The 25812-nt window shown below is 42.3% G+C and overlaps 2 protein-coding genes across 7 annotated transcripts in view; one reads left to right on the top strand and one right to left on the bottom strand.

Annotated features, from left to right (window-relative positions):
- The window catches only part of LOC139559692 (ATP-dependent zinc metalloprotease YME1L1-like), a 30401-nt gene extending 6745 nt beyond the window's left edge, over positions 1–23656 (bottom strand). For 2 of the 6 annotated variants that reach the window (XM_071375904.1, XM_071375906.1), the window contains exons 1-14: positions 23460–23655; positions 11484–11609; positions 9100–9280; positions 6955–7053; positions 6485–6591; positions 6102–6252; positions 5658–5741; positions 4945–5118; positions 4303–4455; positions 3959–4091; positions 3457–3519; positions 3177–3289; positions 2621–2776; positions 1532–1683 (exon numbers count right to left, since the gene is read on the bottom strand). In XM_071375904.1, the coding sequence (XP_071232005.1) occupies positions 1532–1683; positions 2621–2776; positions 3177–3289; positions 3457–3519; positions 3959–4091; positions 4303–4455; positions 4945–5118; positions 5658–5741; positions 6102–6252; positions 6485–6591; positions 6955–7053; positions 9100–9280; positions 11484–11609; positions 23460–23492 (1725 nt within the window). In that variant the 5' untranslated portion in view covers positions 23493–23655. Of the gene's footprint in view, positions 1–1531; positions 1684–2620; positions 2777–3176; positions 3290–3456; positions 3520–3958; positions 4092–4302; positions 4456–4944; positions 5119–5657; positions 5742–6101; positions 6253–6484; positions 6592–6954; positions 7054–9099; positions 9281–11483; positions 11610–23459 lie in introns of all 6 variants that reach the window. The other 4 variants (XM_071375905.1, XM_071375909.1, XM_071375907.1 and 1 more) reach the window with 4 other exon arrangements.
- On the top strand, positions 12667–22488 carry LOC139559691 (serine/arginine repetitive matrix protein 2-like). The gene is made up of 2 exons (XM_071375903.1): positions 12667–12809; positions 17291–22488. Exon 2 carries the CDS (start codon positions 17326–17328, stop codon positions 20851–20853), a length of 3528 nt encoding a protein of 1175 aa, XP_071232004.1. The 5' UTR covers positions 12667–12809; positions 17291–17325; the 3' UTR covers positions 20854–22488.
- Positions 23657–25812: the final 2156 nt, after the last annotated feature.

Raw genomic sequence — 25812 nt, 5'->3', positions numbered from 1 at the left:
CACCTATTTAGGCGAGGCGCTGGCTAGCGGAGTAGAAAACTTGAAAATAAAGAAGAGCCGCACACTAAGAGCTCAGATGCAAAAATGTAATGTCCAACGTTTCGACAGGCAAGCTGTCTTCATCATTGAGTCATCATTGATGAGAACCTGCTTCAGAGTGCAAATGACCTTAGACTGGGGTGAAGATTTACATTTCAACAGGACAATGACCCCAAACATACAGCCAAAGCAATGAAGCAATGCTGGAATGGCTTCAGAACAAGAATGTGAAAGTCCTTGAGTGACCCAGCCAAAGCCCAGACTTGAATCCCATTGAAACTCTGTGGAAAGACTTGAAGATTGCTCTTCACCACCCCTCCCCATCTAACTTAACAGAGCTTGAGAAAAATCCACAAGGAAGAATGAGAGAAAATCCCCAAATCCAGATGTGCAAAGCTGATACAGACATATCCCAGATGACTTAGCTGTATTCACCAAAGGTGCTTCTACAAAGTATTGACTCAGTGGTGTGAATACTTATGTAAATGAGATATTTTTGTATTACAATTTGCAATAAATTTGCAAAAATTTCGAAAAACATGTTTTTAGTTAGTCATTATTGGGTATTGTGTGCAGATGGTTGAGAAAAAATATATAAATTTAATACATTTTTTTATTTAGGCTGTAACATACAATGTGGGTATAAGAATCTCAAATAACATAAAAAGCCATTGAGCCATTCATGGACAGCATGAATTATGTTCAGTTTTTCTGAACTTAGGGCAAAAATGGAATTGGGTTTTCAAGCTTTTGGGGCGTTTTCAACGATGATGTATATAAACCCTGGATGGCTTTCTACACATCTTGGTCCTCGGTTGTAAAAAAGCTTTTGGAAGCTAAAGAAATTCATTTATTAATGTCTAAATTCATTTTGACATTTATTCTATTACACCTTAATGTATACTTTTAAATTATATTATGTTAGAAAAACAAACCAAATTTTAATGATAAATATTTTCTTTTTTTATCCTGAAAGTATTCAAAGCCTCTCAATGGCCAATACATAGATAGATTGCTGATGCTAAGGTTTTACACATCATTGATTTTCAAGCTACTGTGGCAGGTAAATGCGGCCAAGAGATGGCAATGTTTCAAATAGCTACTGATAGTGATACACAAGCTAGGCCTAACAACAAAAAATCAGCTAGCTAACTTGATTCTTCTTACAGGTATGTACTACTAAAGTAAAAAAGCATTGGATTGGTATAAACATGGGTGAGAGAGTTTCCTTCAACCATATTCTTTGCACCAGTCTCTGTGCTATTCCTTTTAAATCCAAGTCACAACAGCCTGTTGGGATTGAGGGAAAACGGTGAGGTGAGAGGATGGGAGATGTGTGAGTGTGTGTCTATAATAACCTTAGTGCACAGGACACGGTGTAAACAGTACAGTGAAATGCTTACAGTACAGTGGTACAGAGAAGTGCTACTGGTCTGTAGCCCTCCCTACCCATCTTGTTTTATACAGATTTAAAATTTCAAGTCCTACTTACATGACCCAGCGTAGGTCCTCTGGGCATGATGGTGGCCTTGTTGATGGGCATGGCATCCTTGGTGTAGTACGCCACGACAGCGTGGCCAGACTCGTGGTACGCCGTGATCTCCTTGTTCTTTTTGTCTATCTCCACACTCCTCCTCTCTGGGCCTGTGGGAGGGAAGCGAGACCGATAGAAGAGTCGATTTCCAAAACCTGCTCAAAGATCCCCGAATCACAAATAAACTCCTAACCCTTACGTCAGGGATTATCAACTAGATTCAGCAGCGTGACAGGTTTTTTTCTCGAGTGGATTGACGGTGGGCCGGAACATAATTAAAAATAAAACTGCAAATTGACGGCAAGAAGCCCAAACAGATATAATATTTGACTAAAACATAATCATTTCAAACCTTGCTTACATTTGTATACGATCACGTGTCTCTCTCTAATGCTTGGGAATTCTTGGGAGATGATTTCCTGGTGTTTTTAGTCTTTTATGCCCCCACCCCCCAAAAAATACCATATTGTTTTTTACATGTATACATTTTTTTGCTCAGAAAACTTGGGAGGGATTTTTGTTGTTGTTTGAATGAGAGCGGTCAGAGAGCCTGTGGCATTCAGCACTGGCATTTGATTGTCAATAAGTAGAAATTATGTTTCCCCTCAGGAGAGGCATTTCCTTGCGACTCGGTTTATGCAGCATTCGTTCTGTATCTTAATGCATGCTAGCTTGTTGCAAGTCAGATTTCTTGTTGTTGAAATGTCTCTTTGGAACTACACCCATATTAAATATTTGATCGGTTTGATAGTGGCAAGGCGTCACTAGTTTCTACCTGGAGTCCGAACTCCACGATAGTACTTTCCGAGTTACTTACCCAGGCTTTCGAACTACTGTGAGAAGTCTGGGTATATGAGGCTCAGGTATAAGCGACATGGTGGCAATTCCACTTGGCCTATCAGAGAGCAAGATGGGCTACCACCCTATTGCTTACACCCATCTAATCCTCTCAGATCTATACAGGTGGCTAGGAGGTTGGGGCTGGGGCATGATTTGTGATACAGGAGTATATATCTATTTCGTCCCCATTCCTACAGCAGAGCTCACCCATGAGGATCTTGTCCTTGGCGAACTCCAGCTCTTTGAGGGTCACCATGTCTTTGCCATCCACCGCCGCCTTCAGAGCCGCTTGGTTGACCAGGTTCTCCAGGTCGGCCCCGGTGAAGCCCACTGTTCCCCTGGCGATGATCCCAGCCTCCACATCTGCATGAGGAAGCCAGGTCGTTAGCAGGAATAGGTACAGCTAAGCTAGGTCAACTATGGTGTGTCTTACTAGCATGTTCTTCTCTTTCAGTATCTAACCATAGACTATTAGCATGCAGCGATTAGCATGTTGCCACTGCAGATTCTCATATAGCCATTGTCTACAAGTATGCAGCCATTAGCATGTAGCTATTAGCATGTATCCATTAGCAAGTAGCCATAGTCTATTAGCATACAACCATTAGAATGTTGCCACTGTAGATTCTCATATAGCCATAGTTTATTTGCAAGTACCCATTAGCATTTAGCCCAGCTGATTCCCTTGTGTGAAGCTATTGCTCATCAGCAATAGACTCAAGCTATGATCAACATAGGTCACACATGTATGTTGCTCACGTACCAGGGTCTACTTTGATCTTCCTAAGGTACCAGTTGAGGATCTCTGTGCGCCCCTTCACATCTGGCTTGGGGACGGTGACCTGCATGTCGAAACGTCCCGGTCGAATCAGAGCACTAGGGAGGGAAGGGAGCGACAGAGCTTCACTGACTTTAGGTTTGTTTTAACATGGCAAGTCAATATGTACTCATGTCAACTAATGAAACCCTGAAAAAAAATAAAAAATATTTAAAAAAAGACATTTCATTGAGCAACATTATGAGATGAATAAAGCTTAACATACTTATCCAAAGCCTCAGGGAAGTTTGTCGCTCCAATGATAATGACCCCTTCGTTTGGTTTGAACCTGCGGGCGACAATTGTGACACGTTCAGGGAAGTCGGTGTATCCATCCTACTGGGGTAAAAAAACTGATTGGATCAATGTTGTTTCCACATCATATATATATTTTTTTAATATGCGTTGAAGTTGAATCAATGTGGAAAACTGATTGGATTTGCATAAAGTCAACAGGAATTCTGTGATTTTTTTCTCCCAACATTTAACCGAAATCCAATGACTGACATTTGTTGTTGAACTAGACGTTGAAATGACATCTGTGCCCAGTGGGATGTCACGTTTCTCCACACAGAAAGTAGGGTCGTGTTTCGTACGGGAAACATTTTGCAACTAAAAAGAAACTGTGTTCTTGTTGGACAATCTCGCGTAGATCCTCGATTTGGCTTTGTTTTATAAAATGTTTCTCCTCACTGAACACAACCCAGAAGAACCCGTTGGAAACATACCCGTCCATCTCAGCCAGTAGCTGGTTGATGGTCTGTCTGGAGTAGGGGTGCATGGGAGACTCGATCCTCTTCCCGCCGACGCTGTCCAACTCGTCAATGAAGATCACGCACGGCGCATTTGCTTTGGCTTCCTCTGCAGATGTAATGTATAGAGAGGGTGGGTTGAAGTCTAGGGCTGGGGTCTCAGATATACGGTTGATAAATTATGACAATACCATCGTTGCAACCAGGTTTTTTTTTTTTTTAAAGACTGAAAATTACAATATTAGGTACAGGGTTGGAAGCCAGGAATAAGGGGAGACTTGAAGAAGAGGAATAAGGAGAGACTTGAAGAGGAGACTCACTGAAGAGGTTCCTGATGCGACTGGCTCCAACCCCCACAAACATCTCATCAAACTCAGAGCCAGAGGCATAATAAAATGGGACGTTGGCTTCTCCAGCCACGGCTCTGGCCAACAGAGTCTTCCCAGTACCAGGAGGGCCAACCAGCAAGACCCCTGCACACAGACAGACAGAGAGAGCTAAGAAAAACTGTAATAGGTAATATACAGTAATACAATATTCACCTAACAAAGTAGACCGTTTTTTATGAATATTGACTCTAAAATATTAGATTGAAATCCAATGTGGAAGTAAACAATAAGATATGTAACTAACTGTAAGAAATAGCCAATTAAAGTGGCAACAAAGTTAATGGCACCATTTTCATCTTCCATCAAGGGAAGATTGTGTTCCTGCCTAAACAACTTCTTTAATTCAGAATTGTTCAGTCAGTCTACACCTGGGTTGTGTTCATTAGGGCACGAAAACAGTTTAATTTTCTTTTTTAACATTTTTGCAACAGAAAACAAAAATGAGCGTTTCTTACTGGACAAATCTACGTAGTCCTTCTTGTTCCAGTCAGTTTTTTTTGTTCTATTCGGTGCCTAAATGAACACAACCCTGATCAACTAAAGGCCATAAAAGAGCTCGCCGGTCTACTGCACCTCTTGGCAGTTTCCCTCCGAGGACGGTGAACTTCTCTGGGCTCCGGAGGAACTCCACCACCTCCTGCAACTCATTCTTGGCCTCCTCCACCCCTTTTACGTGCTCAAACGTCACATTCTTCATGTGGACAGGGTCCACCGCTGAGTCCAGGCCTGATGTGGTTCGGAATCGTACTGTCCAGAACGGTTAGATTAAGGTTCGAAATCACACTGCTCGGATGCAAAAAGCATTCTTAGTTATGGTTAGATATATTTTAGTTTGGCAACAAATCACCGTCTTTTAGAAGCATTCGGTAAACAAAAACAAAAAAATATTATTATTATCATCAAGTTATCTTGATTACTCATCAAACTTGGTGAACATGCTTTTTGGTGTGTAAATTCTGAACGCATCAGCAAAGCGCTAAAGGCTCAATCTGGGATGCTGTTCAACTGTCATTTGAATGAATGAATTACATAGGCTACCCATTAATTTAAAGGATGTTACTACAACCAGACAATATACAGTTTCAAAAACTGTCACTCATGGACTGTGTATGAATTGAACACTGGTTTACGTTTCTCCTGGCCTGACCCTCTGCAGCGAAGAGTGTAGTTTGACTAAAATGCAAGCTACATATTGTGGGTTTAAAAAGTACACACCAAGCTGCATGCTAGAGCAATGGACTTCAAGCTTGATTAGAGAGATGGACAAAATGAAAAGGAGCCTTTACCCGATAGGAAGGGGGTCTTGGAGAGGCCGTAGAGTCCCAGGAGCAGCAGGACCAGCAGGACCAGCCTCGTCCTCCTCAGAGAGTCTGCAGAGAAGATGGGAGTTTCAATCCACCTTCATTCAATACGAAAAATAAAAAAAATGAAAGGCGGGCATGCATCTCTTGTTACAGTGAGCCTTCAGGGCCTACACGCTGAAACCGTGGTCATTTAAATGCTCACTGCAAAAAGAGTAGAGCTGGTGACTTTCATTTTTCTGGAAGATAACGTACACCTAGGTAATGTTTAGTAAGCAGTAGAAACATGAGACAATGTTGTGAAACGAAGGAGGTACTACCTGAACTGTTCCATTAAGAACACCCGTTTTGGTTTTCTGTTTCAAACCGTTTAGCCATGTGTCTTACTGTGCATGACCCTGGTCTTGTAGTGTAGTGTTGTACACTTGCCTTGTGTGCGCTGTGTCAGAGCTTGGGATTTCAGGAAGCCCTCAGCAAACCCGGTCTTGAAAGAATCTTGCTGCCCATCGGGAATATTCTTGTTCTTTATAAACGTGTCCAAGGTTTCCACCTCCATCCCCTTATCACGCGTCAGGAGGCCCTGCACGAGACAACAAACAGTCAGATATGTTTACAATGCAACCAGGGGCATGTTCAGTAGGAAAACATCTGGGAGATAACATTCGTCTTTGTCAAATAAGAAATAAAAATGTCCTACTCCATTTTCCGTTGTAAAACATTTTCTAACATTTTTCTATGGTGTGGCCTAATGAACAAGACCCAGGTACTCTCTCCGGAGGATGACCAGAGTACAGACAAACCGGGGGTCTCACCTTCATAAAGGAGGGTGTAAAGCCATCTGATTCCATGGGACGCTCAAAGCCTGCCTGCAGTCGCTTGTGTTTCCCTAGAGTTTTAAAGCCTCTGTTCTGGATCCACACTGGAAACAAGGACACATACTGTATGTTCAACACATACAAAATCAAAACTACACATTTTTAAGTAGAAAGATTTTTGGTAAATATGAAAGCACTTTAGGTGTTCATGATCACACTCAAATATGGGTGAGTGATTGTCAAAACAGCAGACAAACACCCTGCCCTCCATTTCATTGAATGAACTCTTCCTCTAAAATAGACCAATAGCAACGATAGAATAGGCTCCCATTTAAAATGTCTGTCACAAGCATATGCCACTGTTGACGTCGACTTGCATTCGCAGGAGAACTGCGCTGGGATTTTTGCTGGATATTTATTAGTCACTTAAATTACAAAATAATATAAATAAAATGATCTTTGATTACCTGGCCAATAGCGGAGCTCTGTACAAACGGCCTGAAGAGGGGAAGGGATCTGTTTGCAGAAAACAGGGTAGGAGGTGCCCATTTTACAACCAGAGAACCCTACAAGGACAATGGAAGGAGAGTTGGATGTGCACATTCAACCCAATGGTTAGGATTTAATTAGTGATTCTGTGTCTCAAAAATCAACTAGTTCATAGAAATACGATACTAAATTAATTCTATAATAGACATCAATCAGTGCTATACAAAAAAATACACACACTTATCATAAGCGAATCATATGTATTCTATACTGTAATAACATGCAGTCAAACCCCACACACCCTTTGATATGGGCCCTACACAAAAGGCGATTTAAACTCAAATAAATCTGAAATCGGGTTACAGTTAATTGTTCAATTACCGGGTGAGTTTCCCAAAAACAAAGATCATGTTTAGCATTAAGCTCATAATTCGTACAAGATTAATTTCGTTTTTGGGAAACACACCGACTAGCAGTAGGGTTACTATAGTCATTATCTATATACAGTTGAAGTAGGACGTTTATATACACCATAGCCAAATACATTTAAACTCAGTTTTTCACAATTCCTGACATTTAATCCTGGTAAAAATTCCCTGTCTTAGGTCAGTTAGGATCACCACTTTATTTAAAAAAAATTGAAATAATCAGAATAATAGAGAGATTTCAGCTTTTATTTCTTTCATCACATTCCCAGTGGGTCAGAAGTTTACATACACTCAATTAGTATTTGGTAGCATTGCCTTTAAATTGCTTAACTTGGGTCAAACGTTTCAGGTAGCCTTCCACAAGCTTCCCACAATAAATTGGGTGAATTTTGGCCCATTTCTCCTGACAGAGCTGGTTTAACTGAGTCAGGTTTGTAGGCCTCCTTCCTCGCACACACTTTGTCAGTTCTGCCCACAGATTTTCTATAGGATTGAGGTCAGGGCTTTGTGATGGCCACTCCAATACCTTGACTTTGTTGTCCTTAAGCCATTTTGCCACAACTTTGGAAGTATGTTTGGGGTCATTGTCCATTTGGAAGACCCATTTGCGACCAAGCTTTAACTTCCTGACTGATGTCGTGAGATGTTGCTTCAATATATCCACATAATTTTCCTCCCTCATGAAGCCATCTATTTTGTGAAGTGCACTAGTCCCTCCTGAAGCAAAGCACCCCCACAACATAATGCTGCCACCCCCGTGCTTCACGGTTGGGATGGTGTTCTTCAGCTTGCAAGCATCCCCCTTTTTCCTCCAAACATAACAATGGTCCTTATGACCAAACAGTTCTATTTCATCAGACCAGAGGACATTTCTCCAAAAAGTACGATCTTTGTCCCCATGTGCAGTTGCAAACCGTAGTCTGGCTTTTTTAATGGTGGTTTTAGAGCAGTGGCTTCTTCCTTGCTGAGCGGCCTTTCAGGTTATGTAGATAAGACACTTTTGTACCCATTTCCTCCAGCATCTTCACAAGGTCCTTTGCTGTTGTTCTGGGATTGATTTGCACTTTTCCCACCAAAGTACGTTCATCTCTAAGAGACAGAACGCATCTCCTTCCTGAGCGGTATGACAGCTGCGTGGTCCCATGGTGTTCATACTTGCGTACTATTGCTTGTACAGATGAACGTGGTACCTTCAGGCGTTTGGAAATTGCTCCCATGGATGAACCAGACTTGTGGAGGTCTAAATTTTTATTTTCTGAGGTCTTGGCTGATTTCTTTTGATTTTCCCATGATGTTAAGCAAAGAGGCACTGAGTTTGAAGGTAGGCCTTGAAATACATCCACAGGTACACCTCCAATTGACTCAAATTATGTCAATTAGCCTATCAGAAGCTTCTAAAGCCATGACATAATTTTCTGGAATTTTCCAAGCTGTTACAGGCACAGTCAACTTAGTGTATGTAAACTTCTGACCCACTGGAATTGTGATACAGTGAATTATAAGTGAAATAATCTGTCTAAACAATTGTTGGAAAAATGACTTGTGTCATGCACAAAGTAGATGTCCTAACCGACTTGCCAAACTATAGTTTGTTAACAAGAAATTTGCGGAGTGGTTGAAAAACGAGATTTAATGACTCCAACCAAAGTGTATGTAAACTTCCGACTTCAACTGTAGACGTGTCCTTCGCCTCACCATGCTTGTTGTGGAAGAAGGAATGTGAGGAGAGGTGAGAGGTCCTCCAGGCCTGTTGGCTGGGGCTGGATGAGGACAGCGCCCCCTGTTGACTCAGACGTGGTAATATAGAGTTTATAAGCTTGTCCAGCTGCCCCACGCCCAGGTCAGACAGGCCCAGGTCCCTCAGGCTCCACGTGGGCTACGCATACAAATCAAATGTTATTTGTCACATGCTTCATAAACAACAGGTGTAGACTAACCGTGAAATGCTTACTTATGAGTCCTTTCCAACAATGTAGAGATGTTTTTTGTTTGTTGAAATAATAGAAGAAAAATAATAACAAGGAATAAATCCACATGATAACTTGGCTATATACACACATACAGGGTACCAGTATAGTACTGGTATATATAAAGTACAGGCACACACACACACACACACACACACACACACACACACACACACACACACACACACACACACACACACACACACACACACACACACACACACACACACACACACACACACACACACACACACACACACACACACACACACACACACACACACACACACACACACACACACACACACACACACGGCAGGTAGCCTAGTGGTTAGAGTGTTGGACTAGTAACTGAACGGTTGCAAGATCAAATCCCCGAGTTGACAATGTAAAAATCTGTCGTTCTACCCCTGAACAAGGCAGTTAACCCACTGTTCCTAGGCCGTCATTGAAAATAAGAATTTGTTCTTAACTGACCTGCCAAGTTAAATAAAAGGTCAAAAAAATATATATACAAAAGGATAACAATATAGTACTGGTATATATAAAATACAGGAACACACTTTAAAATGCTTTATTTGAATCCACAAATTATATTACATTTTAAAAGGATTCAAACATTTCAAAGGTTACAGACACAGTGCATTCGGACCCCTTGATTTAACACATTTTGTTACGTTACAGCCTTATTCGAAAATGGATTAAACAGTTCCCCCCCCCCATCAATCTACACACAATACCCCATAATGACAAAGCAAAAACAGGTTTAGAAATTTTAGCAAATTTACTACAAATAAAAAACACTGAAATATCACATCTATGTAAGTATTCAGACCCTTCACTCAGTACCTTGTTAAAGCACCTTTGGCAGCGATTACAGCCTCAAGTCTTCTTGGGTATGAAGCTACAAGCTTGGCACACCTGTATTTGGGGAGTTTCCTTCGCCCAAGTTTGAGTGCTCTGGAGCAGGTTTGCATCAAAGATCTCTGTACTTTGCTCCGTTCATCTTTCCCTCGATCCTGACTAGTCTCCCAGTCCCTGAAAAACATCCCCACAGCATGATGCCACCAAGCTTCACTGTAGGGATGGTGCCAGGTTTCCTCCAGATGTGACGCTTGGCATTCATGCCAAAGAGTTCAATCTGGGTTTCATCAGACCAGAGAATCTTGTTTCTCATCGTCTGAGAGTCTTCAGGTGCTTTTTGGCAAACTCCAAGGGGGCTGTCATGTGCCTTTTACTGAGGTGTGGATTCCATCTGGTCACTCTACCATAAAGACCTGATTGTGGAGATGGGAGAACCTTCCAGAAGGACAACCATCTCTGCAGCACTCCACCAGAAGAACTCTAGAGCTCTGTCAGAGTGACCATCAGGTTCTTGATCACCTCCCCAACCAAGGCCCTTCTCCCCCGATTGCTCAGTTTGGCCGGCCGGCCAGTTCTTGGAAGAGTCTTGGTGGTTCCAAATTTCTTCCATTTAAGAATGATGGAGGTCACTGTGTTCTTGGGGACCTTCAATGCTGCAGGAATGTTTTGGTACCCTTCCCCAGATCTGTGCCTCAACACAATCCTGTCTTGGAGCTCTACGGAAAATTCCTTTGACCTCATGGCTTGGTTTTTGCTCTGACCTGCACTGTCAACTGTGGGACATTATATAGACAGATGTGTGCCTTTCCAAATCATGTCCAATCAATTTAATTGGACTCCTGGTGGACTCCAAGTTGTAGAAACAACTCAAGGATGCACCTGAGCTCAATTTCAAGTCTCATAGCAAAGGGTCTGAATACTTATGTACATAAGGCATTTGTTTTTTAAATTTGTAATAAATTAGCAAAAATGTCTAAAAACCTGCTTCGATTCGTCATTCTGGGGTATTGTGTGTCGATTGAGGAAAAAAAAATATTTTATCAATTTTAGAATAAGGCTGTAACGTAACAAAATGTGGAAAAGTCAAGAGGTCTGAATACTTCCCGAAAGCACTGTATATGGCCACGTATGGACACAGAAATCCCCTTGTTTTCAATATAGCTAGGCTGCCCATGACAGTTGAAGAGAACAGTATTGCCAGCTGCTTTGCAGATCTGCAAGCTGTAGGCCGTGTACGTGTGCATTTACCTCTGTGCTCTGCAAGTCCTGTTCCGAGGCATGCTCTCTATGCTGAGGTTTAGCAGCGGCGCTGCTGCCCACTGCGGTCTTCAGGTATTGGAGGGCATTGATCAGGTGACTCAGGGGGGCAGTGACCTGCCAGGCAACACACAACAGGAAGACATCAGCTCAAACACGCTAATTGCTGTTTAGTATGAAACTACAAGACCAATTTAAAACTGTGTCCCACAACACACATTCATGCACAATGTGGGACTCTCCCAAAGTATCTTATTGTAGGAAAGTAGGGAAACAAGTAAGGATGGAAGTAAGGAAGGAAAAAAGGGAGAAGTAAGGACACATAGCTTACATATTAGGTTGAATAAGCAGAAAGCATCGACAAGTTATTTATGAAAATACATGTTTTTTTAAATTATGGTCAGTGGTGTAAAGTACTTAAGTAAAAATACTTCAAAGTACTACATAAGTCACAGATTTGTAATCTGTACTTTACTATTTATATTGTTGAAAACTATTACTTCACTACATTCCTAATTTTTTTTTTTTTTTTTACTCCATACATTTTCCCTGACACCCAAAAGTACTTGTTACATTTCAAAGGCTTAGGAGGACAGGAATATGGTCCAATTCTTGCACTTATCAAGAGAACATCCCTGGTCATCCCTACAGCTTCTGATCTGGCGGGCTCACTAAACACAAATGCTTAATTTGTAAATTATGTCAAAGTGTTGGAATGTGCCCCGACTAGCCGTAAATTTTTAAAAAGTTTTGAAAATGGTGCCTTCTGGTTTGCTTCATATAAGGAATTTGAAATGATGTATACTTTTACTTTTGATACTAAAGTATATTTAAAACCAAATAATTTTAGACTTTTCTCAAGTAGTATCTTTCTGGGTGACTTTCACTTGAGTCATTTTCTATTAAGGTATCATTACTTTTACTCAAGTATGACAATTTCAGACAATTGGGTACTTTTCCCATCAGTGATTATGGTATATATATATCTCATATAAAGTAATAATGGCCAGTATCCTATAGTAAATACTGTGAGCAGAACAAAATCACAGCAATCGTCATGAAACCCCACAGAAGAACAAAGTAGCAGCAAAGATACTGATAACGAACCCCTTTTGTCTGTAGTAGAATCGGAAATGGAAAAAAATGTATAATTTGCACTTAGTTCAATGAACCTTGGGTGGACCGGAAGCGGTTGCAAATTCAAATACGGTTGTAAAGATTTTCTAGGCTATATTTTCCCTCAGACGTGGTAGCTAACAACAACGACAGAGAACCATTTATAGAGCTTCGTGTGGTGAAACGAAGGATTTTCCCAAGGTATTGCATGAATGCCGTGTATTTTTACTCAACTAACGTTAGCAATCAAGGAGCTAAATAAAGGTTACAAAAAAAATTGCAATCAAGGAGTTAATGTAACTAACGTGTTACTAGCAAACGTAGCCAGCTAGCTAACGCAAGCTAGCTAGCATAATTGATTATCCAACCTGACTACAGCTAGCTTTACTACCATACACTTTTGTGTAACCTACAATTCTGGCGGCACTGAGGTTAAAAACGCTACGAGCTGGCTAGCCTGCTAACGTCGGTCACATATGTTTCCCCTTGCATCTGTGGTCTTGCTAGCGAACGTTAGCTGCTCGCTAACATCAGTAGCGTTAACGTTGGAGAAACTTGCGTTTGGCAAACCGGGCTTATGCATAAGCCTTTTCTCATCATAATGCTTTGTTGCTTGTGGAATACGTGTGTTGTGTGGGTAGAATAACACAATGTGGACATTTATGCCATGCAAAGGCATTTGATATCATAATTAACATCAACATGGTGTAACGTTAGCTATCATGCTAATGTTCAGTGCGAATTACATCGTGCAATTCGTGATCTCATGGGCCTAATAATAAAGACGTCAACAATTACTTTATATTTAAAAAGAAAATGGCATAAACACAACCAGTCTTAATGTTTGTCAAACAAAACACTTAAAGTAAACTAACTGCATGTTCGTCCACTCAAATAACCCCAGCATCAAATCAGTGCATTGTATGTATATTCGCGCCATTTCATATGAATAGAAAGACATCCGTTTACAAAACACAAAGAAGTGTGCCCAATGACTTTCTCGGCGATTGACATTGATTATGCTCATATTGTTTAAGTCTACATCAATGGATCAGTTTTGCTTACAAATGTTACTTGTTTTGTTACTTGTAAAGTCGGGCGACCTGAAATGGGGCTGAAACTGTCCCAGGATAATTTATTAGACTAGATTATAATGTGTATTACCATGAACGTCAAACATTCCTACTGGTAGAAGGTGACGTAGTGGTTAAACGTTTTTTTTTAGTGGGTAACAATTTCTAAACTGTAGCCCCGGGACTGCCGCGCACGAATATTATCCTGCAGAGAAACACGAAGATGTAACTTCACTCAGAGCAGCGGTCGATCTCCAATGCATTCCTAATCGATTGCCAAACATTTCTGTAAAAAACAACAACCGATAAAGCCTTGTTCCTATTTACTTATTTTATTCATCTCGGGCTGTTTCAGGTAGGTGCACCCGATTCAGCGAACTGTTGCCATTTTTAAACATTTAATGTGTCTGAAGGTACAAACTCTGCCTTCCCGGTGGGCCCAGAGAGCAAATCAGGTGCACTATAGGCCTACCGCTGGCTAAACGGATGGCTCAGATGAGTGTCTGCAGTAACGTAGCAGGTATAAAAGAAAGCTAAGGCAAAGTTGATACTGTGGGATTTCAAAACTATGACTAGAGACTCAACGAATACAGCAAAGGTGTGCTGTTTGAGTGAGTTCATGTTTAAGTTCTTACTCAGCACTGTCAACATTGTATTCAACACTTTTATAAGCCACAAGTTGCGTTCTTCCTATTTCCATTCAGCTCTACAACAAGCAGTGCAGCAGTAATGAATGAGTAGAAAAGTATATTTATATGCTTCTGTTATTATTAGCGGCTTGGGTGTTTTTTAAGAGGATATATATTTCACAAGATGAATTTGTGCATGAGGCAGACATAATGCTGTGCGACTCGAGTTTCGCCATCTATAAGATGTGTCCCTTTTTGGTAAGGGAGGTTGAGGTGACAAGGATATCCCTACCGGCCAAACCCTCCCTAACCCGGACGACGCTAGGCCAATTGTGCGTCGCCCCATGGACCTCCCGGTCGCGGCCGGCTGCGACAGAGCCTGGGCTAGAACCCAGAGTCTCTGGTGGGGCGACCCGGGAGGCCCTGATACAGTATTATTTTTAATTGGTTAATGTTGCATGGGCTTACATTAAGTAATGTTTAAAAGAAAATCTGAGGGGTAGATCTTGGCTTGCATTTTGACTCTGTGATCTTAACTCAAAGGTCGGTGACCACTTTTCTAGAGTTTTCCCTGTCGAATCAACGCAATATTAGCCACTTTCAATGCAACAGACTGAAACAAAACTATGCAAGAGATGTTGTTGGCAGAACATATTGGAGTATGATTCTATTGCATTGCTATGCACGACTAGCCCGTAGACTGGTGCGGCACAAACAACCAGAGCTGCAGTAGGCCTATTTGCAAATAGACCATAGCCATATGGGTCTGTGCCATTTGCATTGAACTGGACTGGGTTTACAGCAGTTAACGATCATTTGTAGTCAGCAATAGGGCAGTGATTGCTTCTTACAAGTGCACAAAACCTATACATTAAGACATCTTTGAAAAATCGAGTCAGATAAAATACTTTTTTGTCTTAAAAGGGGCAGTTTTGAATTTTGAGACATGCTTGAATAAGTAGCCAATAGACAGAGGGTAGCATAATTTGTCTGATTCTCTAATGGTATAGGAATACTAAATGCATTTTAATATGTAAAGTGGTTCCTTGCATCTTAACAACATTTTCAGTCACCTCCTTGTCTGAAGGATTAATGTCAAGCCCTGCATATTTTTTTTCTGTTAATTTCAGTCTCATGTAATGTAGGCCTCATTGAACACCACACATTGGCTGCTACTGTAGGCTGAATGATAAATAGCTCTTCTATGTTAAAATGTTATGGGATGCATTTTTCTCCATTGTTTTTGATGGTAGGCCTACATTACGATCAAATAGCCACAGTAGCCTACTTGGCCACTGTTAGTTGTAACTTAACGCGGGTACAACCTCAGTTGTTCACAGTAAAATGTGCAGAATTTTCAATGTTCAGGTTTGCTCTCAGCAGACCTGAAATTTGCTCAGTGCCGGAAAAAATGAGGGAACATTGGTGGGTAAACTGAATACTGGTCGTGGTGGGGGGGAAAAGTAACACTCCCTATACTTTCAATGCATTTTTCTGAAAAAGGCGGGTAAATGGAGTTTACCCTCCACTAGTCCTACACCCACTGCCTACCCTCAGAGTAGACAATTTTACACAAACCGGTAGCCTACATTCAATATAAAAGGCCTACAACAGTTGAATAAAAACAAGTTTACACCCTAGTTCATAAGTTGTCCATAATTCATTCATTGAATGCTGCCTTTGTTTCCTTACATTAATGAGTGTTATGTCATTATTAAGCATTTAACTGAACTTAAACCCTGTACAAATTCTGGATCTTGGAGATCTCGGAAAGTGCACTGTGTAACTATACCCATGTAACATTTCATCATCCAAAATAATGAAGGCCCATGCCATTACAAAATCGAATGGTTCTAACAGAAAGAGTCACCTACTATAGGCCTACTGTCATTAACATATACTTGTTAAATGGATTGGATGAGCGTTGGGAGTCTAGTTGTCTAGATATCTATTTCTGAACATTAATATCCATGGAGCACCTGAATAAAGCAATGGAGTGCTCTAAAACAGCTGACTGACAAAAGCAAACAATGATGATTCAACGGATTAATCTAATGCATTGGAATATACTTTTTTTTAAATCAAACAAACATGGCAAATTAGGAAGTATAAAGGAAAATCTATGCGTTTTTAAAAGGAGCTCAGCCGAAATTCAGCGCCAAGTGGACAGTGCCGCTTTCTAGCCAGCGATAGAATTCTACAGTACCATTCATGGACAGGAAGACTTTGTGCAGCCACGTGGATATAAAATGGTTTAAAACCAGTTTCCCCCCCTCTCCATATTTACAACTAAAACATTTACCACTGTATTTTAAACAAGTAGAATGGTTAAAATTAGCATTATTTAGAGCCCCCTCAAGTTCGACTTTTGTTGCATTCGGGGGAGCTGAGTCCACCCTGAACATTACACCTTATGGTCCAAACACCTTACATGTTCTGTTTAGAGGCAAATTAGCTCTGGCAGCCAAAACAACCAAATACTCCCATCTAAACGTGAATCGATTCTCAATTGCGGTACGGTTCTAGAAATAAAGCCCTCTATTTTCATACCACAAAATAATCAAATGCTAAATATACAGTTACTGTACACTTAACACATTTTTCAGTGACAACACGATTGTGGCATCAGTCTTCCATTTACACACAGGTGTTCGGAGACGTAGATAGCCAATTAGCACAGGTACACGTCTGCCTGTTTTCTGCAAACAAGCTCTGTAACATGGAAATATGGCCGTGTGGGAACCCTAACCCTATAAAAAGTGTAGTTATTTAACCTAACAATGGTTAGGTAAGCCTTTACCACAAACCGTATCGGTCGACCATCTTAATGATATCCGATTTCAAATCACTGATGTTATTGCTGTCCTAATAGAATTGCATGGAATCAGAGAAGAAAAAAATCTTTGGGTAGATTTGTCTTTCGTTTCAGGGCAATTTACATATTTTTATTTATAAGTAACCATGTCAATGTCTTTTACAGTGGATTGCACCTGAAGATCACAGGTCTATCGGAGAATGGCACTGAACCAGGATGAAATAATAGAAGGAATGGAGATTAAAATGGAAGTGGAAGAAGAGGCAACCAATTCTGAAGTGCAGGTAGATGTTGCTGGCAGTGAAGAGGAGTCAGATAAAGCCTTGTCCAATAGTAACCCCTCAACACCTAAAAGGGGAAGGGGTAGGCCGCCCAAAAAGGGATCAGTCTCCAAGTCAGATAAATCCTTGTCTAATGGTAACCCCTCAACACCTAAAAGGGGAAGGGGTAGGCCGCCCAAAAAGGGATCAGTCTCCAAGTCAGATAAATCGCTGTCTAATGGTAACCCCTCAACACCTAAAAGGGGAAGGGGTAGGCCGCCCAAAAAGGGATCAGTCTTCAAGTCAGATAAATCCTTGTCTAATGGTAACCCCTCAACACCTAAAAGGGGAAGGGGTAGGCCGCCCAAAAAGGGATCAGTCTCCAAGTCAGATAATGCTTTGTCTAATTGTAACCCCTCAACACCTAAGAGAGGTAGGCCTAAAGGATCAGTGTTTATGAAAACCAAGATGCTGAAGGTGATCGGCCTCGCAGCGGCTTGCCTACCCCGAAAACCAGTTGACCCCTCCCCAAAGAAGCGTGGCCGGCCCAGTAAAGTTGAATCGATAAGGAAGATACTAACACCAGATGAGGAAGAAGAGCTAAAGAAACTGGAAAGCCAACTAAGGCCACTCGGAAGGCCGCGTATCTATCCACGCAAGGATTCTCCAGTCACTGAGCCCAGGGGAAGAGGTCGCCCACGCAAGACGGAGGATGCCACCAAGTCCCCCATCTATGATGGTCCCCCACGGAAAAGGGGCCGTCCCCCTGGTGCAGCAAACAAAGTTAAGAGGAAGGCAGAGCAGGATAAGGCCAACAGTGAACCTCCAGTCAAACGCTCCTTCCACTCCAAAGAAAAAAGCGAGGAAGCAGGATTTCCACCAGTGGAAGAAAGTGATCAGGAAGATGAAACCGGGAGGGTGGATCAAGAAAGTGAAAAGTGGAAGGTGGAATATAGAGAAGACCCCAAGAAGCCAGTTACCCCCAGTGACCCCACTAGCTTTCTCTGGGCTAGCCACATAACACCTAGCCCTAAAGGATCGGTCTCCAAGTTACTGGCTAGCCCCATAACACCTAAGAGAGGTAGGCCTAAAGGATCGGTCTCCAAGTTACTGGCTAGCCCCATAACACCTAACAGAGGTAGGCCTAAAGGATCGGTCTCCAAGTTACTGGCTAGCTCCATAACACCTAACAGAGGTAGGCCTAAAGGATCGGTCTCCAAGTTACTGGCTAGCCCCATAACACCAAACAGAGGTAGGCCTAAAGGATCGGTCTCCAAGTTACTGGGTAGCCCCATAACACCTAACAGAGGTAGGCCTAAAGGATCGGTCTCCAAGTTACTGGGTAGCCCCATAACACCTAATAGAGGTAGGCCTAAAGGATCGGTCTCCAAGTTACTGGCTAGCCCCATAACACCTAACAGAGGTAGGCCTAAAGGATCGGTCTCCAAGTTAGGGGCTAGCCCCGTAACATCTAACAGAGGTAGGCCTAAAGGATCGGTCTCCAAGTTAGGGGATAGCCCCATAACACCTAAGAGAGGTCGGCCGAAAGGATCCGTGTTTACGCAACTCAAGATGCTGAAGGAGACGGGCAAGCAGCTGCGAGGCCGACCTCGAGAAGTGGTTGACCTCTCCCTTGATAAGCATGGCCGGCCCAGTATAGTTCAATTGAAAAGGGGTAGGCCAAAGAAGATACTAACACCAGATGAGGAAGAAGAGCTAAAGAAACTGGAAAGCCAACTAAGGCCACTCGGAAGGCCGCGTATCTATCCACGCAAGGATTCTCCAGTCACTGAGCCCAGGGGTAGAGGTCGCCCACGCAAGACGGAGGATGCCACCAAGTCCCCCATCTATGATGGTTCCCCACGGAAAAGGGGCCGTCCCCCTGGTGCAGCAAACAAAGTTAAGAGGAAGGCAGAGCAGGATAAGGCCAACAGTGAACCTCCAGTCAAACGCTCCTTCCACTCCAAAGAAAAAAGCGAGGAAGCAGGATTTCCACCAGTGGAAGAAAGTGATCAGGAAGATGAAACCGGGAGGGTGGATCAAGAAAGTGAAAAGTGGAAGGTGGAATATAGAGAAGACCCCAAGAAGCCAGTTACCCCCAGTGACCCCACTAGCTTTCTCTGGGCTAGCCACATAACACCTAGCCCTAAAGGATCGGTCTCCAAGTTACTGGCTAGCCCCATAACACCTAAGAGAGGTAGGCCTAAAGGATCGGTCTCCAAGTTACTGGCTAGCCCCATAACACCTAAGAGAGGTAGGCCTAAAGGATCGGTCTCCAAGTTACTGGCTAGCCCCATAACACCTAAGAGAGGTAGGCCTAAAGGATCGGTCTCCAAGTTACTGGCTAGCCCCATACCACCTAAGAGAGGTAGGCCTAAAGGATCGGTCTCCAAGTTACTGGCTAGCCCCATAACACCTAACAGAGGTAGGCCTAAAGGATCGGTCTCCAAGTTACTGGCTAGCTCCATAACACCTAACAGAGGTAGGCCTAAAGGATCGGTCTCCAAGTTACTGGCTAGCTCCATAACACCTAACAGAGGTAGGCCTAAAGGATCGGTCTCCAAGTTACTGGGTAGCCCCATACCACCTAAGAGAGGTAGGCCTAAAGGATCGGTCTCCAAGTTACTGGCTAGCCCCATAACACCTAACAGAGGTAGGCCTAAAGGATCGGTCTCCAAGTTACTGGCTAGCTCCATAACACCTAACAGAGGTAGGCCTAAAGGATCGGTCTCCAAGTTACTGGCTAGCTCCATAACACCTAACAGAGGTAGGCCTAAAGGATCGGTCTCCAAGTTACTGGGTAGCCCCATAACACCTAATAGAGGTAGGCCTAAAGGATCGGTCTCCAAGTTACTGGCTAGCCCCATAACACCTAAGAGAGGTCGGCCGAAAGGATCCGTGTTTACGCAACTCAAGATGCTGAAGGAGACGGGCAAGCAGCTGCGAGGCCGACCTCGAGAAGTGGTTGACCTCTCCCTTGATAAGCATGGCCGGCCCAGTATAGTTCAATTGAAAAGGGGTAGGCCAAAGAAGATACTAACACCAGATGAGGAAGAAGAGCTAAAGAAACTGGAAAGCCAACTAAGGCCACTCGGAAGGCCGCGTATCTATCCACGCAAGGATTCTCCAGTCACTGAACCCAGGGGAAGAGGTCGCCCACGCAAGACGGAGGCTGCCACCAAGTCCCCCATCTATGATGGTCCCCCACGGAAAAGGGGCCGTCCCCCTGGTGCAGCAAACAAAGTTAAGAGGAAGGCAGAGCAGGATAAGGCCAACAGTGCTCCAGTCAAATGCTACTTTCAGTCCAAAGAAAAAACAGAGGAAGCAGGATTTCCACCAGTGGAAGAAAGTGATCAGGAAGATGAAACGGGGAGGGTGGATGAAGAAAATGAAACAGGGAAGAATATAGAGAAGTCACCAAGAAGCCAGTTACCCCCAGTGACTGTAATAGCTTTATCGGTGCCATAAGCAGGATGATGTTTGGCGACAGCCCAGCCAGCGACGGTACCCCTTTATCTAGTTTGTAAAGATGTGTGTGCCAATATAGCCTAATTTTTGATAGAAAACTACATGATCAGATGAGGGTGGCCTATTAGGGTGATCACTGTCATGAACATACACAGAAAAAAAACGCAGCATGTAAAGTGTTGCTCCCATGTTTCATGAGCTGAAATAAAAGATCCCAGACATTTTAAATACGCATAAAAAGCAACTCAAATTGTGCAAAAGGTGTGTTTACATTCCTGTTAGTGAGCATTTCTCCTTTGCTAAGATGAATTCATCCACCAGACAGGTGTGCCATATCAAGAAGCTGATTAAACAGCATGATCATTACACAGGTGCACCTTGTGCTCGGGACAAAAGGCCACTAAAATGTGCGGTTGTGTCACACAAGTTGTGTGCAATTGGCATGTTGACTGCAGCAATGTTCACCAGAGCTATTGCCACAATTTAATTTTATCGATGGTAATTTGAATGCACAGAGATAGTGTGACAACAACCTGAGGCCCATTGTCGTGCCATTTATCTGCCGCCATCACCTCATGTTTCAGCATGAAAATGCACAGCCCCAAGTCGCAAAGAACTGTACACAATTCCTGGAAGCTGTAACTGTACCAGTTATTCCATGGCCGGCATACTCACCAGACATGTCACCCATTGAGCACATTTGGGATCCTCTGGATCAACAGCATGTTCCAGGTCCCGCCAATATCCAGCAACTTCACACAGCCATTGAAGAGGAGTGGGACAACATTCCACAGGCCACAATCAACAGCCTGATCAACTCTATACGAAGGAGATGTCACGCTGCATGAGACAAATACTGACTGGTTCTGAGCCACACCCCTGCTTTTTTTTTTTTTTAAAGGTATCTGTGGCCAAAAGATGCATTTCTATTCCTAGTCATGTGAAATCCATAGATAAAAAAGGTCTAATTCATTTATTTCAATTGACTAATTTCCTTATATGAACTGTACCTCTTGTTGAATTTTTATTTTTTGTTCAGTGTAGATATTGCATTCCCCTTTTTATGGGGTTAAAATGGTTATTGTTATCTGGACTGTGCAACTTTCAATTCAACATCCCTAAAAATGTATCCATTAAGACATACAGATATTCACTTCTTTGAGGGTTTTGTTCACTAATATTATCCTTGTAGTTTTCTTATCAATATTACTCAGATCTTTAGGATTTAGACTACTGTATTTTGTTGGCTGTTAGTCAAAAACCTACTTTTTGATAGAACCTGGGCCCAGTTTCCCAAAAGCATCTTACGGCTAAGTTCATAGTTAGAGCCATAGGATCCTATGGTTCTCATGAACGTAGCCTTGAAATGCTTTTGGAAAACTGGACCCAGAGGAGTAACATTTCAAACGGGGCAGCTTGTGTGAGATTTTTCTAGGTTAGTCTCTCTCAATTGAGTCTTCACATTCTAGTCAAAATGTTCTATAATCATGTTATCGTCTGTCAGTGATATTTTAATGTCTGAGGGTAGTATGAATGAGTTGTTTTCAGTGACTAATTTGTGTAAGTTTACTGCAGTAAAATGTCAGACGTATTACATTTGATGGTTTTTAAATCTCAATAAAAAGCAAAAAGGTCCATTCTTCTGTTCTTATTCAGTACATGGCTTTCGAGTGTATCAAACATGTTTGAAAATCAGATTGTGGTCAGTTGGCTAATATCACCTCATCCAGCCGCCCCTGGAGCTGTGTATGAGTAAAATACTTTGCTCAAGGGCACACCAGCAGGAGACTGTACCTGGGATTTGACACCAGCAGCCCTCTAGGTGACAGTCTGTCTACTCATGAGGATCAGAACAGACTGCACATGTGCCGCAAAACCAACAACTGTCTAGCTACATTTCACAAATCAAGTTCAGCCAGCTAGCTATAGCCTCCCCTACAGCACTACTGCACTAAAATAAAGGCTCCTGGGATACTATTCTGCAGACCCCTGGCTGCTTCTCCATCTTGATCCATGTCGGGTCCAGACCTCGCTGCAATGTAGCATGCTGTCCACCTGACATTCCGTAATAAACTAGCTAGCTACATTTCAGGAGTTTCTTCTCAGTTGTGAAGTAACGTTAGCCAGCAGTTGGCTTGACGTAACGTTAAAATAGCCAATTTAGCTGTGAGAATTAGCTAGATTGCTGCAACTACCCAAGGAGAGCATTAAACCCTGGGTAACGTTAGTGCCACACTAACTGACGCAGTTTTTTAACATCGAGTTTTGTGCAGTAACACACATTAGCTAGATAACGTTAACTCATCAAGCTAGCAACGGCCGTGGGCAGGTGAAAGTATATTTTAAAACCTTTTGAAATGTACAAGATATCCCTCAAACTGCACAATAACTATATTTTGGGTTCAACAGCACTACCCACCGTTACATAGACATCACTACTTGCGAAGAAAAGATTGACAGCTAGCTAAGATTAACTTAGCATAACTATGGCTAGCTATTTACTGTAACGTTAACTGGTAAACAACACTTCACTACTGTTAATGGCTAGCTAGCTGACACATTGAAGTAAGCTAGCTAGCTACTTTTAAAAAAAAATTTTTTTATACCTGTGGTTGGACTGTTGTTGACAAGGAAAACATTCCCAAAATCGCTCTCTAGACAGGCCAACAATGTGTTTAGAGGATCCTTTCCGATATGCCCTTGTTTCTCGTTCCTTCACTGAAACTCCTGTCCAGTGTGCGGTCCAGCCATCCACTCAGTTTGCTCGTGAAGTTCGCGAAATGAAAGCGGCTAATTATAAAGGTCAACCGGATATTTTACATTGACAACCGGGGTAAATGCTTAGACGTAAGTATGAACGCAATGATTCCATGAGATAAACATCATATTTTGAAGCTATATAGCTAGCCTGAATCAATGGATAATTTATATTATTATTTAGGTCAATGCATGCTACATCTAAAATGGGCAAGATTGCATATCAATGACATACCAATCCAAATGATATAGTAGCCGAAATACAAATTAGGCTTATCACAACATTTGTGGAAAATATAAATCTCACTAAATATGACTAAATATTAATAATAATATTTGACCAGTCCATATAAAACTTTTGGTCCCCACAGGCTCTTGCAAAAGCACATTTCATTTGGCAACTATACACAGAGTAATATTCTTTCCTTTAAAAAAAAAAATCCCTGAAACTTTATTCATGCTCCTGATAGATTTGTATCAACATGCTAGAGGTTTTTAGTGCGGCGGGTAGCCTAGTGGTTAGAGCATTAGGCAAGTAACCAAAAAGCCGCAAGATCGAATCCCCGAGCTGATAAGGTAAAAATCTGTGTTCTTCCCCTGAACAAGGCAGTTAACCCACTGTTCCTAGGCTGTCATTGTAAGTAAGAATTTGTTCTTTACTGACTTGCCTAGTTTAGTAAAGGTAAAAAAGATCTCGTCCTCAATGAATGGGAATGATAGTGCCTCTTGAATCTAATGTCGCACTATCTGTAAATTCATATCCCTGCTAACAATAGGAACTAAAAAACGGTAGACCTCAAATTGACCTTATGCCAATTACTGAACTTGTTCCTATTTTTCGGTTTTAATGAGCAGGTACAATCGTGCAGGTACACCCCCCTCACACAAGACTGTAATGCTACTGACACAACATAGGCAACTATAGTACAGCGTTTCTCAACTTGTACTGTACCAGTGACGGTGAAACACTCATTTTTTAACCAGCTCATGTTTAAGACAAATACAACATGTAAAAGCACCACTGGCGATACAACTTACCACGAACAGCGTCTCTGTTGCCTTCCTGTTGTGCAGTCTGTCTCTGCATCTTCTCTGCTGACAATGTCTGTCTGTCTGTCTCTGTCACTGTCTTTGCTTATTCACCTTGTGCTCGTCTGTTATCACGCTGTCTGTCTGTTACTCCTACGTGTTAATTGCTATTAAATACAGTGCCTTTGGAAAGTATTCAGACCCCTTGACTTTTTCAAAAAAATGTAAGTTAGCCTTATTCTAAAATTGATTAAATATAAATAAAAATCATCATCAATGTACACACAATACCCCATAATGACAAAATGAAAACAGGTTTTTAGAAATGTTTGCAAATGTATAAAAAACAAAAAACAGAAATATCTTATTTACATAAGTATTCAGCCCCTTTGCTATGAGACTTAAAATTGAGCTCAGGTGCATCCTGTTTCCATTGATCATCCTTGAGATGTTTCTACAACTTGATTGGAATCCACCTGTGGTAAATTCAATTGATTGGACATGATTTGGAAAGGCACACACTTGTCTATGTAAGGTCTCACAGTTGGTCGTGCATGTCAGAGCAAAAACCAAGCCATGATGTCGAAGGAATTGTCCGTAGAGCTCAGAGACAGGATTGTGTCGAGGCACAGATCTGGGGAAGGGTACCAAAAATGTCTGCAGCATTGAAGGTCCCCAAGAACACAGTGGCCTCGATCATTCTTAATTGGAAGAAGGTTAGAACCACCTAGACTCTTCCTAGAGCTGGCCGCCCGGCCAAACTGAGCAATCGGGGGAGAAGGGCCTTGACAGGGAGGTGATCAAGAACCTGATGGTCACTCTGACAGAGCTCTAGAGTTCTTCTGTGGAGATGGGAGAACCTTCCAGAAGGACAACCATCTCTGCAGCACTCCACCAATCAGGCCTTTATGGTAGAGTGGCCAGATGGAAATGACTCCTCAGTAAAAGGCACATGACAGCCCGCTTGGCATTTACCAAAAGGCACCTAAAGACTCTCAGACTGTGAGAAACAAGAATCTCTGGTCTGATGAAACCATGTTTGAACTCTTTGGCCTGAATGCCAAGCGTCACATCTGGAGGAAACCTGGCACCATCCCTACGGTGAAGCTCCAGAGCGCTCAGGACCTCAGACTGGGGCGAAGGTTCACCTTCCAAAAGGACAACAACCCTAAG

The sequence above is a fragment of the Salvelinus alpinus genome, chromosome 30, assembly GCF_045679555.1.
Source record: "Salvelinus alpinus chromosome 30, SLU_Salpinus.1, whole genome shotgun sequence".
Classification (NCBI taxonomy): domain Eukaryota; kingdom Metazoa; phylum Chordata; class Actinopteri; order Salmoniformes; family Salmonidae; genus Salvelinus; species Salvelinus alpinus.
Note: the sequence above shows the minus strand (reverse complement) of the source record. Positions and strands in the feature narration are given on the sequence as shown.